This window comes from Platichthys flesus, chromosome 13 (genome assembly GCF_949316205.1).
Source record: "Platichthys flesus chromosome 13, fPlaFle2.1, whole genome shotgun sequence".
In the NCBI taxonomy this organism is placed as follows: domain Eukaryota; kingdom Metazoa; phylum Chordata; class Actinopteri; order Pleuronectiformes; family Pleuronectidae; genus Platichthys; species Platichthys flesus.
In genome coordinates this window covers 14,698,984-14,713,631 of record NC_084957.1, presented here as the reverse complement: position 1 = coordinate 14,713,631, position 14,648 = coordinate 14,698,984, and the positions used below count along the sequence as shown (strand labels likewise).

General features: G+C 40.2%; 2 protein-coding genes across 2 annotated transcripts; one reads left to right on the top strand and one right to left on the bottom strand.

The window, feature by feature from the left end:
• Positions 1-2,886: 2,886 nt before the first annotated feature.
• pdzk1 (PDZ domain containing 1) lies at positions 2,887-8,299 on the top strand. Its single transcript, XM_062402847.1, has 8 exons — positions 2,887-3,010; positions 4,399-4,608; positions 4,731-4,949; positions 6,010-6,337; positions 6,446-6,642; positions 6,736-6,957; positions 7,035-7,331; positions 7,696-8,299. The coding sequence occupies exons 2-8, from the start codon at positions 4,402-4,404 to the stop codon at positions 7,747-7,749; spliced, it is 1,524 nt and encodes a 507-aa protein (XP_062258831.1). The 5' UTR covers positions 2,887-3,010; positions 4,399-4,401; the 3' UTR covers positions 7,750-8,299.
• A 345-nt stretch (positions 8,300-8,644) lies between these two features.
• On the bottom strand, positions 8,645-13,677 carry si:ch73-390b10.2 (Golgi pH regulator). Its single transcript, XM_062402848.1, has 14 exons — positions 13,440-13,677; positions 12,796-12,855; positions 12,512-12,615; positions 12,313-12,419; positions 12,126-12,227; positions 11,909-12,029; positions 11,275-11,355; positions 11,077-11,186; positions 10,859-10,947; positions 10,160-10,252; positions 9,907-10,002; positions 9,324-9,413; positions 9,162-9,227; positions 8,645-9,073 (listed from the first exon to the last, which is right to left on the bottom strand). The coding sequence occupies exons 1-14, from the start codon at positions 13,479-13,481 to the stop codon at positions 8,867-8,869; spliced, it is 1,368 nt and encodes a 455-aa protein (XP_062258832.1). The 5' UTR covers positions 13,482-13,677; the 3' UTR covers positions 8,645-8,866.
• Positions 13,678-14,648: the final 971 nt, after the last annotated feature.

Genomic DNA, 14,648 nt, shown 5'->3' with positions numbered 1-14,648 from the left:
TCCCGGCAAATGGCTCCCATTATTTCAAGCAACCCAGCTCTCATCATTCTCCTGCTCTAATTAGCCGGCTCGGGCAGGTCCTGTCCAGAGCCTCTTAGCCCCTCATAAACAAGCCGTGTGAGGACATTAATCAACGTGAAGAGAGCGACTAGTGCTCCCTGCTGAGTGCAGTAATCACCAACCGGCATGGCTGGTTGATTACCGATGCTCCACTGCTGATGACGACAGGTTGGAGATAATCACTTGTGCTGTGGCATTTTGCTCATGTCTGTATCCTCCGGTTGCTACGGCATATTAATACTCAGCTGCAGCTATGGCAAATACACAATGAGATTTTGTTCCAAATAAACAACTGCAACTCCGTCCAGCGTCACGGAAATACTTTTTCTTTTGGCAAACACAGGGCAGTGACAGGGGGTAATGGATAGTGAATGCATCAGTGCTAAGCCGAGCTGAAGGAGATTCCCGTCTCCTGCCTCTGCTCCGGCGGCAGCTCCTGGACTCCTGTTATTGATTGTTCAAACATGGCTCTGGAGCTGGAGCGGAGTGTGCAGCTGCAGGTATAGAGGATGTTTGTGTGGGTTATAATGGAACCAAAACATCAGCAGCCACATGAGACTGGTCTGAGGACACGTACACCTGGATCAGAGTGTCTGTGTGTACAAGCGGGGTGCCCGCAATGCCAGCACTGATTCCTCCATTTCCTGCTGGTGTTCATTAGCAGAGAGTCATGTTTTCTGCCTTTGACCCATGAGCGCTCAGTAAAATAACAGTGAAGGTACATTTACTGTACGGTACAATTTGAGAACTTGACCATTAGCATTTTTATGCTATCCTCCTTTATTGAATGGTGCAACAAAGTGTTAACAAAAGAAGCGTAGTCGAGCACTGGGTATCATAAGCAGCCGAAAGAGAAAAGACCAAAATAAGAGACAAAAACAAAAGGGACACAAACAAACTGAGGAACATGCTATAAATTCAACCAGCTGGGTGTGCGATGTGAAAACAGAAGGTCTGTGTCTGCAGAGGGATGTGTGTCTGTGTGCCAAGATGATGGGAGGTAAGGGTATTAAGTGATGCAAGGTATAAATGGGTTTTGTACAAGCTATATGTGCACACAAAAAAACAAATATACATCTTGCATTAGGGCTTTCTAGGCAAATAAAATGTAATATCTAATTGAATATGTTTCACACCCCAAGGTGCATTAGGGGATCATTTCTAGTGATGACACTATGCTGAAGGGCAAACAACAGCAAGACATTAGGAATCACAACGGCAAATAGCAAAACACAACGGGGCCACTGTATGACACTCGTGACGACAATAGATAGCGGCGGCATGTTTGGCAAAGCCCCTAACTCTCACCCGGTGGATTCAGATTTGAACAGCAGACATATTTTGACCTTGCTTTGATTTCCTCTACATAAGTTAATTTGGTTTTGAATTGCTGATGACTGAGGGAAATGTCATCATCTCTGTGTGTACACATGGAATTACAGAGACTTATAGTGTCCCTGGAGACTGTGTGAAGGGATGAGACTAGGCTCTTCTTCATAGAAGTCGGATCCCATTGATTAAACAGAGAAAATGAGCCTCACCCTGAAGCACCTCAGCACAGTGATGAATTAACTTCAGCAGATTTGTTTCTCTCGGCTTTGGTTGAGTGCCTCTCACCTTTGTCCCACGCCGAGGACAGCGGTGTAATAATATGTATTTTATTACCAAAGGACTCTCCCAGAGCACAGTAACCATAAAACTGGAGGACTGGGCTGCACCCGAGCTCTCCCTGATCTTTGGTGAACCTGGAGAAAGTTGCTTTTTTTTTCGTCCACTCAAGAACAGAGTAATAAAGTGATTGTTAAGCTCACTTCTGATTCATATCAACATGGAAAACGGTTAAATGGTCTTCATTTATATTACATGTTTCAGCTCTAAACGACCACTTGCCCATTCACACACGCACACACACTCATTGATCCATCAGGATACTTTGACATGTGGACACTAAAGGACACTTGGACTGGACGTTCCAATACGAGGACGAGCTGCTCCTCCTCCTGAGCCACTGCTGTCAAAAACGTAAATCTTAAAAGAGATGCATGACTGGGGTGAGGAAAACCTTAAAGATATTACAATCCTAATGTGAAATATATTGTTGTATCGATGGAGAAAAAACTGATTTTAACTTCAGCAAAATTAGAATGACACCCTGCCAATTAAGGCCCAACAGTCCCCTCATGAAAACACATTTAAATTCACTGTATCCAGAATTTTATTTGTATCTGCACCAAATTGCTTTTATCATTAATATGAGCAATTTATGTTTCGATTTTTTTCATCAAGGTCCATGAATTATTTTCTTTGGAATTAATGAAAATCATGGAAAACATTGTATCAACTAAAATGTAATGGGTTCTATCTTGGCTCATGCCCTAACCCTCCTAAAATAAAACCCTCCAATTGTTTTATGTAAAAAATGTATATAAATACATTATAACATATATCGTGAATGTTTTTTGAAGAGCTGTAATGTGTGGGTGTGGGGAGATTCTTAAGTTGGATTGTCAACTTAAGTTTGTGTCTTTACAACTTTTCCTTTCCGTGCTTTAGGTGAAACATTTTATTGCAGAGGAAAGTGCACGTGTATGTAAATGAGTAAATATGCACATGATGCATCACCTGTGATGTAGTGATTGTTATGTCTGTACTGTGCAACCCCCTGACGGCGCCGATCACCACCTGCGTCATCCACATTTGACCTCCGCTGCTTCACGCTTCCATCTGTCGTACTGGGGGCAGATTGCACAGCGACATGAGACATTTACTTACAAAAAGCTCAGTTAAATAACTCATCCTTTAGTCTTACCTTTGGCCTGTCAAAGTCCCTGCAGGGAGGCCAAGTGGGAGGGCGGAGGAGGGAGGAGGCTCGGTTGAAGCTACAGAAGATAACAACCAAGCAGTAACAGGTGAACTCCTCCTGACTGGGTCCCCGAGCAGAGACGAGCTGGTGAGCACTTTACCTGCTATGAAAATATGAACTCTCTGATTTCATATTATATGTATGCTATATGAATTCTTTGCAATTGTTCTTGTTAATGTAAATTCTCAATAAGCCAATGTTTAAACTTTATGTGAACATTCATTTGTGGTGCATTGATGTTATATCAAGTGTCTGAAGTGCAATCTTGCGATTTGTGACACACTTAACTTTATATCGGAAAGCTTCTACGGCTACGAATATGGCTGGATTAGGAACAAAATGTGGGTACTTTTACGTGAAAAACATATTTTATTCAACTGTGTTCAAAATGTTGGCACAACCCGATACAGACATTGACATTTCTTGATGCAAAACGCACTTGGCAAAAAGTTATTTTCTTTATTGTAACTGATTAAAGGAGAAGATTAGAAGTATTTAAATGATTTAAGATTCAAGGTTTTGTAAGATTCAAGGCATTTTGTTCCATTGTGATGTATTTGTTTACACTGCTGAGTTAAATTACTGAATGTTTAACTAATTTTACAAATGATATTTACAAGTAATGCAGTGGATTAGGATTATTATTGTTTTCTTTTGTCAACAGTTTTTTTCCTCGCTCTTGAAATGACATATTAACCCATTATCATAAACAGAGGAACTGGAAGAACTGTATGCCACTGACATAACATGCGTTTATTCTGTCAATCAATAGACTCAAACGCAAACACCTGCCCACCTGCACACACACACACACAGACACACACACACTCACACTCACACACACACGCACACACACACACACACACACACACACACATCCTTTACGACCCTCTGATATGGAAATAACAGCTTAAAGGGGAGGATTAGAGAGACATTCCTTACTGTTGAATTCAAAGTCCAAGCCGTCTTTTAAAGAGAGTCACCACCACAGTCAGCTGTGCCTGCCTAACCATTAACTGCCACTGCAGTGCTGACAGGGGAGATTAACCGAAGCTATTGGCCCTTCTATGGCTTCTTTAAGTCCAGGTCTATTCTATGAATATGTTTAAAGGATCACGGTGCTGACAGGAAATGGGGGGAGACAGAGGACAGATATCAAAGGTTATGAGTAAATCCAATGGTGGCAGCTGCTTCTCTACTGAAGGTTTAAAATGTGGAAATTGAGAAGCATATAGCAGTTGTGTCTTCTTTAAATCACAGCCACAAAGCATCAAGACATCTACATGTTAGACAATTTTCAGATTTTATCTCTAAATTGATTCAAACTAATGAGGCAACATTTGGAGATTAATGTTAAAACTAAAGCAACTTTATAAAATGTTATGACAGACATTAGAAGATATAACGTGTGTGTATTTGTGTGTGTGTGTTTGTGCATGTATGTGTGTGTGTGCTTGGTTTTTCCTCCTCGTCAGGACATGGCAGAGTACAAACCGAAGGTGATATCTCTTACCAAGAGGCCGGGTCAGACATTTGGCTTCTATCTGAGGCTGGAGCATGGCGAAGAGGGTCACCTGGTTCGCTGTCTGGATATGGGAGGACCGGCTGAACTGGCAGGCATGAAAGATGGAGACCGCATTATCCGGGTCAATGGAACATTTACTGATGAACTGTCCCATTCAGTGGTGAGTAGAGGATGTGAAAATACTGCAGTGCATTAACCAAATCAATAACCACTCCTGGGCAAGTGGAATAAATCCTGTCACAAGCATCTTTCCTCAGACGCTGCTTTCTTTCCGCGGTGCAGGTGGCGGACCTGGTGAGAAACAGTGGAGCCTCTTGCACGTTCCACATCCTGAATGAAGCCTCCTTCAAGCAGGCAAAAGCAGAGGGAGTAAACTTGTCCAAGCCTCAGAACACGTCGGTCGCAAATGGTGTCGCCAAACAAGTTCCAAATCCAAAACTCTGCTACTTGCTCAAGTCCAGCTCCGAATACGGGTTTTCTCTTCGCTCAGACAAAAGTGAGGTCACAAGGCAGCGTTTGAAATCTCAATTTAGGAAAACTGCAGATAAAACCAACAGAGCCTGAGAGACACAAATCCTGACACAAATGTTTTACCCCCTATAGATAATGAAACCGAATCTGAGTGTAAACATTGACTTCAAATTTGCTAAAAACATTTGGTTTTACAGAGTGTGTAAATGTAGTTTTTAAGACAGAGTTACTTTCAACTGCAAAAATGGTGGATCCATGTAAACACATATTAATATTGATGTGATTTATTTCAATGACACCTTATAAGAGAGTAATGAAACGCAACAATAATTGGTGTGGAGGTATATTTATAGAAAAAACAAAAGTAATGTTGCCGAAACAGAGATATCATCTTATTTATTTCTTATTGTGTCAAAACCCCAGCACACATTACCCATAATGCAACTCAGCTGCCAAAAGTTAATTCAAAGTTATGAGATTTGGGTTGTGCAAATAGCTTATGTGATCTTCAAGTAACATGAGGAGGAGTCTAATTACATGTCCTACACTAGTGGTTACGGATGTACACTACATTGGACACTTGTAGGCAATTAATATTATAGCAAAAATGCCTAGAAATGTCCCGGCCAATCAGAATGAGCCGGACACTTGTAGGCACTTAATATTATAGCAAAAATACCTAGAAATGTCCCGACCAATCAGAATGAGCCGGACACTTCTAGGCACTTATCATTGAGGCAAAATGCCACCAACCGACACAGACTCAAGTGACATCACTGACATCACACATAGTTTTAGAATCAGAAAGTATTTATTGCCAAGTAGGTAGCTCCCTCTAGAGCAACAAAGGGGTTTACACAACTTTTTATACAGATGTAGTTGTGTTCTCCGGTAGGTCACCTGTAAATTAAAAACTGGTGTGAAAATGTGGCCGGATCAAAGTGTCCCTTTCACAACCTGGTTTCCAAAAGATTATCCTATCTGGAAAAGATGAATCTCTATTAATGGTGCTTCATAAAGGAAGAGAACTTGATCCATGAACAATATTAATTTAGCTTATTTCATATCGTCTGTAACCTCTCCAGGTGAGCCTGGTTTGTTTATGACGGCGGTGACCCCAGGAAGTGTGGCTGACAGAGCCGGGGTCAAAGCCAACGACCGCCTGTTGGAAGTCAACGGAGAGACCGTGGAAGACTCCACACACGACCAAGCTGTGGACAAGATGAGACTGGCAGGGGCCAACATTATGTTCCTATTGGCTGATGAGGAAACAGTCATGTACTATCAGAGCAAGCGGATGAAGATTGAAGCCTGTTTAGCCACGACCAAGTACCTCCCTCACAAGCCACGCATAATCAAAATTACCAAAGGACCTGATGGGTATGGCTTCTTGCTAAGGGAGGAGCCCAACCAAACAGGCAAGGACAATATCAATATGTTAATTTAACCATAACTGGGATTTTCATCAACATTTATCCATAAACTGAAAAGAGGAGGCTTTGTTTTGACTCATTTATACTGTGCAGGACACTTCATCAGGGACATAGACAGAGGCAGCCCAGCAGAACGATCAGGTCTGAAGGACATGGACAGACTGGTGGCTGTGGATGGCGAGGACATGGACAGATGCACGCATCAGCAGGTAGTGGATAAGATCAGGCAGAGTGGCAAAGATTGCTACCTCCTGGTGGTGGACAAAGACACGGATCAACTTTATGGGCAGGTGAGTAAGGATTCCGCTATATAATATACTAATGTATATCTAATCTACTAGCCTGCAGACAATCAATACTATGTCATGTTGTGTCACTCACAGGGGAAAGTGTCTCCTATGCTTTTCTGGGAGGAGATGAAGGGTTCCAATTCACCACCCAGTTACACAGAGGCCATCAATTTACCTGCTACCGTCCAACAAGCATCACAAGTCCAGGTGAGGGAAGAGGAGCACAAGCCCAAACTCTGTAAGATGGAGAAGACCTCAGCTGGATATGGCTTCCACCTTAAAGGCATCCAAGGATTGCATGGACAGTACCTTGAGGTGAGATTGAACTTCCAATATTTGATCATCACACCATAAACTCAAAGGGGTAAGGTGTAAGTAACACGTTGTTTCAGGTGGAGAAGGGTGGAGCGGCTGACAGGGCAGGCCTGAACGACGACGACGTTGTGGTGGAGGTGAACGGTGTGAATGTGGAACAGAGTACCCATGAGGAGGTGGTGGAGATTATTCGCGACAGTGGCAGCTCTCTGGAGATGCTGGTGGCTAAAAAGAGCGTCTATCACCAGCTCACGGCTAAAGGAGTGAGCATCACACGGCTGCTACTTGAGGAAACATCCTATGCTCAAGTTCATAATCAAGAGAGCAAGGAGGAGGCCAGACCTGAAACACCATCTGGAACAGCAAGAGAGCGGGTGAATGAGCCTTTTTTTTTTTCGTGTTTACAGATACGATTTTGGGATCATGTTCATGGCTGTTGGGTTGTTTGGTTTGGGAGTCAACCAAGCTGACATATCGTCCATCTTTTAATACAGTCCATGGTCTACACAACATCAGTATTCTATGTATAGCATTAAGCTCATAGCGCCAGATTGCACCTTCAGTATAGCCTAATAGAAATGCCTGTACACCACTTGTCTTGCTTTTTGTATCCATGTATTTGGGTTATCTTTGCTAAGATCTTAACCATAGCTCAACATGCCAATGCACTTTTATCTTTCTAAATACCCGGTGCTACATACACATTCTCACAGGTTGAAACTGTTTTTTCTCTTTTAGGTCTCATCAGTGACGTCAACTGCATCTCACAACAGTTTCGACGAGAGGCTCTGAGACGTCACCTTGAGGACACATTCCCTGATTTGGCCTTTGTCAATTTAACGTCGATCCATTGTTTGTTTTCCTTTAAATCTTTCAATTAATATCACAGAAGAGGCAAAGAAAAGCAGAACAAAGACAATAAAGACTTCCTGAAATTCACTGTCACCTATGCACTGCAACTTTAAAATCAAAAAAGAAAAGCTGCATCAGCTGTATGAAAATGGATAAGAACACTAACATGCTCCTGAAAACTGTAGAGTATGTGACAATGCACCTTGATGTTGGTTTCCAACCGAATCAACTGACCAAAGAAGATGAAAACTGATAGATCTACTTGTTGATGAACCTGTGTGATGATAACTTACATCTCTCTATGAAAAGAACTGCTGTAAACATACAGAACAAAAATTCTGTATGTTTACTTAGTATTAGGAAATGTCTTGTGTCTTCTGTTGTGCCTGTGCACTTTATATGTCTCACTGTGGGAGAGTGGGAAACGTTGTATCGATTCCTTGTATGTTCTGAACATGTAAGTAATTGACAATAAAGCTACTTTACTTTACTACTTTACTATTATTTAATGATCTCTGAATTAAATATATTTCTCAAATGAATGTTAATGAGTGAAAATGTATCCGAACACAAATAAATTAACACGTACATTCTGGATTAAGCTTATTATGCCTACTGTTTTTGTTCCAAACTAAATAACTGTTATTTTTTAAGCTCAAGAGTGAAGTCTTTTTTTATTGACCCCTCAGTGTGAGTGAAGCAGGGCTGTGCTGTGAACAGGACATCTCCAGTGTTTTCAGACCGACTCAAAGATAAATAACATTTTGACCAAAAGAATAAAAATGTAAGAGCACACAGAACACTTGCCGTAAGAATAAAATGTCTAATAGAATCATTGTATTGAAAATACTTTTTTAATTCAACAGCTCACACATCCAAAGCTGCTCCAGTAGTTCACCATCACCTGGATTCAACAACATTCCTGATTCAGGAATAGGCAGTCAAGACAATTATGTCTTGTAAACAAAACAAAGTCTGGATATCCCTATATTCCAGATTTAAATCGCCCTTTGGGCCAAGAGTCACATTAAAGAGATAGGAGATGCAGTGCAGGCGATCAGAAGGAAATGTGTTTCTCTGGTGCCTGTTTGTGAGCAAGATAAAGAAAGAGGATGCTGGAGAGGGCGCTGACCAGGAAGATGACGTCAAACCAGCGGTGATAGAAGTTGAACTGCAGCTCTCCGAGAACCTCAGTCACAATGGAGCGATACTCCAGCGGCATGCTCATGCGCATCAGCAGGACAGATGATACGAAATACATCCCCTATTAGAGTGAGAACAGGAAATGTTCTGAATTATCAGTTGTTGGTCAGCTCGGAGTTATTAGACAACAAGGACACAAACACACTCACCATTATCTGAGCCAGGACGAGCACGATGACATTGGACGACTTGCTGCTTGATATTGCATAGAAGAACTACAAACAATTGAAACATGAAGTGTTAAAATATATCTCAGGTATACTATCCACAAGATCTATTTAATGAAACATGTACCAAATGATAGCCTTTACCTTGGTGAGGGTGATGAGTAAGCCACGTATGGATGTAACGATTATTATTCCCACCAGGATGAAAGAGATGTGTTGAGACCAAAACTTAACCTGTGACAGGCAGAAAGAATATTAGTGTTCAAAGGAAGAGGGAAATGAGGAATGAACTATAATAACAGGTATTTAGTTCAGTTCAATTTTAAGAGCGAAATCATAGCATAAACAGGTCAAGACCTTCTAATCTATAGAGAAACCGAGCAGTTTCAAAAATGAGCAAGCACTTTGCCGTCTGTGGAGAGAAAACACTCCATCATTAACTGGGAGTAACCTCCACTAGAACCGAACTCAGTGTGGATGGCCACCTGCCTCAAACATGCTCTTAGTGGGAGCTGTAAGAATTCAATCAAATAATTTGTCTCTGTGGAAAGAGTTTAGAAGCAATCATAACCAAGATAACTGCAGAGTAATCAGGCAGAGAGAAGATAATGGACCGCCGATTATCTTTACAGGAGGTCACACTGTGTGAAACGTTACTCTGTTTCTGCAGGTGTGTGTGTGTGTGTGTGTGTGTGTGTGTGTGTGTGTGTGTGTGTGTGTTTCTTACATCAAACTGGATACCCAAGTAGTTCACTGTAATTTCAATGCCCCTGGTCACTGGATCCGTTTTCCCCACTCGGTCAAACACAATGTTTATTGTGGCCTATTAGAGAAAAGATAGAGAATTAAAAAATAAATCATTTTATCTATATCTTGATAATATAAAAACGAAACAAAAAGTGATTATGTTACTTTGGTAAAGGTCAGCGATTATATGTACGAGTGTTAGAAAAAAAAAATGCTTGAAAACCAGTTCTCACCATGAAGATTTTCCAAACACAATAGATGGAAAAGAAATATCCGAGGAAGTTGAAGTATTTCCCCTGGAATGTCCTCGAGTACTCAATTCGCTCCTAATGATAAGACAAGGTGGTGTTAGCTAATCATTTATCGTGCAGACACAAATGAGGTGATAAAAAGGGGTGTGGTGTGCACAGATAAATGTGAATGTGTCAGTAATGGCAGCCGGGGGCTGAGGGGAATGGTTCTGAGAACACCAGGGTGTTAACAGTGTTATCAGGCAGTGATTTGAGTAACAACCAATGATATGAAAGATATGCATTCTTATCAACTCATTCACGCTCTGGCCACTTTTGACCTAGATATTGGAAGAGACCAAACCACAGTGAAGAAAATGTTGGACTTAAATTTATCGGATTCTCAGATTCAACACTCATCGAATGAGACATGATTGCTGCTTTGTGTTTTATGGGTGTGACAGAACTCAATTGTAATCAGCACCTGAGGCTTAACAGCTTCAAAACTAGACGTAGCTAAAGGAAGCTGTAAGGTTTTTAAAGAGCTAAAAAAAAATCATTACTCAACATCTTCAGCAGAGTACATAGGTCAGTTATAAGTCACTTTCTAGCTCTGTAATCATTTTTTCCCTTAATAAAGAGATCCTGCTGTTTTGGTATTAAGAAGACCCCTCATCGTAAATGCCCGTGTGTGTGTGTTACCTTGGTAGCTTGCAGGTCAACAGTCTCCAGAAAGAGTTGCCGACTCAGCTCTTCCAGACCATCAACTTCCTGCTGGATCAGAGAGAGGTCTGGGGGGGGAGGTGGTCAAGGCTTGTATCTACTTCATATACTTCAGACTTATTGTGCATAGTTATCTAGTAACAATAAATGAATTGTAACCAGTTAGTCATCATGTTTAACGTGAAGTTAAAGGATACTTTCGCTGCCTGTTTGGGTCGAGGTAACACTCTTGATCATGCCCCAAAATCCAGTCTGTTTGTTCTGGTCTTCTCCGCGTTGGTACATCTGCCTCCGGGTCATAGCAATTCTACACCAAAACAGTAAAAGCACTTAGAACCATGTGGAGGCACGATTCTTTGAGTCACTTCCTTTACAAAATATATGGATTTGGTTACCGTTTCTTCTTGCTCACAATCATATCCATAGTTTGGAGCAGTCGCCGCTCAAGAGCAAGGATGTCACTGTCTGTTACATTTCTGTCAACATCAAAAAAAGAAGCTTGTGTCCAACCACGGATCAAATTTCAAGAGAACCAAAAAATAGCAAAGCAAACTCATTTCCGGGGTACTGGACTCTTTCCTCTATTGTGTCTCTAACATTTAGAAATCTAGTGCAATACAAAGGCATCTTTCAGAGACAAGATAATATGTAACGGTAGTAATATGAAAGTTGTGTGTGATTTGGTGTTCTGTCAAACATATCTGGACAGAAAGGCTTTGTAACATTGGACCACTCAAATTAAAGTACATAATAAATATATAATTATTTTTGTTTCAAGTCAGTGACATTTTGTCATTTAAAAAGCAATAATATACCTAACAATAGCCTCAAAGCAATGATCACTTAAACAGCACTAAAAACATGATAAATTAAGTAATTTGAAGAAATTCATTTTTAAAATGACATTCATGCTTATATAAACATATTGAGCTGTTGAGCCATTACTGAGTATAACAATTATCGATGCATAAGCAGACTTGGATAAACAGGCTTTGTGATGCAGCCGTTAATTGTAAAGTGAGGGCTTACCTGAGGAAATAGGACATGTACGTGTAGGGACAGTTTACAGCACCAAACCCAGACAGCAGAGCCATGAGAGTGACGCCGATCACACCAACTCGACTGATGAGCTGCTCGATGGACAGGATGCCTAAACAACAGATAGAGAACAAGAAACCATCAGAAACACTGTTCTCACATTACGCATGGCAGACTATTGTCCAGACAGGAGAAGAAGCACATTTACCATGTTTGGGACTGAGGATGGGAAATGGGTCTCCCAACTTCCAGAAGAAATACATGAAGGTAAACCACACCATGCAGGCGAAAAGAAGCTTCTGTCTCGCCACTGAACAGACAAAGAGCAAACGGTTTCGAGTTAAAAATCATTCCAACATCATCAGACATATTTATTTTGAAATGACTGTTCTTACGCAGGCGTATGTTGCTGACGACAAAGTATCCGATGTAAAAAGGCACCACGAAGATGAGAACCAGAAGGATCACGTACAGATTCAGCTTCCAGTGGAAATACCTGGAGCTAGAACATTGTTTCAGTGTAAGATTCTTCATCGGAGATGATCAGCAGCAATATAACACAGTCCAACAGAATGACACAGAAAATGAACTAACCTGGTACTTAAGGCACCTAGAATCTCGAAGATGATGAGCTCAAACATGGTACACGAAAAAGCAAACGTGATGGAGAAAACCACTTGGACGATGTACTGTCGCACCTGTCAGGAAACAGACGAGTCAACACCTCAATGACACGACATCCAGAGGCTGTATTGGGATTACATTTCTATTAATGCGCGTGTTTCATTAAAATTATTGATAGAGTTTGCCCAGAACAGTGGTTTACACTTCCAAACAGTGGGGTGTTAGGAGTGAAATTATTTGGAATGACACTGTACCTCATAGTCTTTGAAAAGTCTCCGCATAAAGAATAACCAACCAAATCCAAAGAACAGCACCTGTCAGGGATTAAATGAGAAATACGTGAAAGTAGATGAAAATGTTAAAATTGGAGGATCACATTTATGAAATGAGAAATGTTTATTACTAAAATGTCATCATGCTGATAAGTTTCTAACAACTAATCATGGAATCATTTTTGAAAGCATCCTCACTTTACTTTTAGTGGCTGAAACTTTTGCACGTCATTGAACAACACTGTGTTCAGAATGTGGACACAATTCATCAACTTGAATTGCATGAATTCATTGACTTAAATGAAAATAAACAAACAGAATGGTTTTGATAGACTGATGATATACATTAGACCCTTTATTCTCCTCAAGCATGTTGACATGTCAAAGCAGGAACGTGTGTTAGAGGATGTAATACCGTTATATAATAACAATAACATTACAGTCCTACAATTCATTAAAGATATTTTGACTACTGAGTCATGTCAACATGACTGTTAAGAAAAGGCTCTTCTGCTGGATGAAGCTTGTAACATGTTGAACTCAGAGATGACAAATGAACGTCCACATTCTGCTAAAGGACAACAAACAGCTAGCTACACAGCATCTATCAAACCAGTGCACTTTACCTGTGAGGTGAACATGATGACGGAGTCCACCACGAACGACATGATGTCTGTAAAAACAAATCCGCCTTTAGTCCGGTAAAAAAGTCGCTGCAAAGATGAAACAGGGACGAGGACACTTTCACTTCATTTTGATGTAAGCACACAGTTACATTAAAGAAGCTTAAGCGCTTTTCTTTTCGTCATTTTAGCTCATTTGTTGTTCAGCTGTCAAGTTTCATGCTGCTACGTCACCAACGTGCGTCCGACTAACATACTTCCGTCGCAGAACTGTGACGTCACATTGAAAAACCATCAAATACAAAAAAAAACATTTTAAAATGATTACGAAAATTCTAAATTTAATTCTGATTCGGATAAAATCGTAAACTTAATAACTCGATGTCTTTATTTGATGCTGCAGAGATGTCTGCAGAATTGTTGTAATCACCATAATAGCCTACAGAGGTCGCCAAAGCAGAAAAACTGCAGCTGATACTTTTATATTAACACATTAGATTATAAATTATATGTTTTGTATCAAAGATACATAATGAATATATGTATCGTGGATGCTGAATCATATATTTTTATCAGGTTTTCATGTCACTTATGATTTGTTTGTCTCACTATCTCTCTAATAGAACTAAAGAATTTATCTTTTGATATTTGAATATGTTATCTTACTGAAAACACTACTATGGCACCTGATTCGTACATCTTGCAGGATATTGCATATTTGACTACTTCTAATGAAATTCAGAGGTATTTCTTCCAAGCAACAAATAGCACACAAATAAACATTGAAGACTAAATAATGCACCAACAGGGGGATAAAAAGAAGTTTGCATCCATGTTAATCCACCTAATCTTTTTCAAATCGATTTAAAATACAACATTTAAATTAAATTAAAAAGCAGTCCTCTTTTTTCACTATAAAACCTACTGTGATCTGTGCATTTGAACTGTGCAATAGTTTAAAAATGTATGTATATGTATTTATATATAATCACAACAGAGTGTTTAGTCTGCTGACTATAGCACTTTATATTTATGTGTGTTGTGTGTGTGCCCTAATATTTATTTGGTTTGCCTTAGTCTTTTGTAACATAATATGTGTAAAATGTGCTCTTTTGAATTTGTATTCCTTTTCTATTCTATTCGATTATATTTTGAAATCATACACTGATATATCTCCACTGCTTCTACAATGTAATGTGCACTGAGTGACAG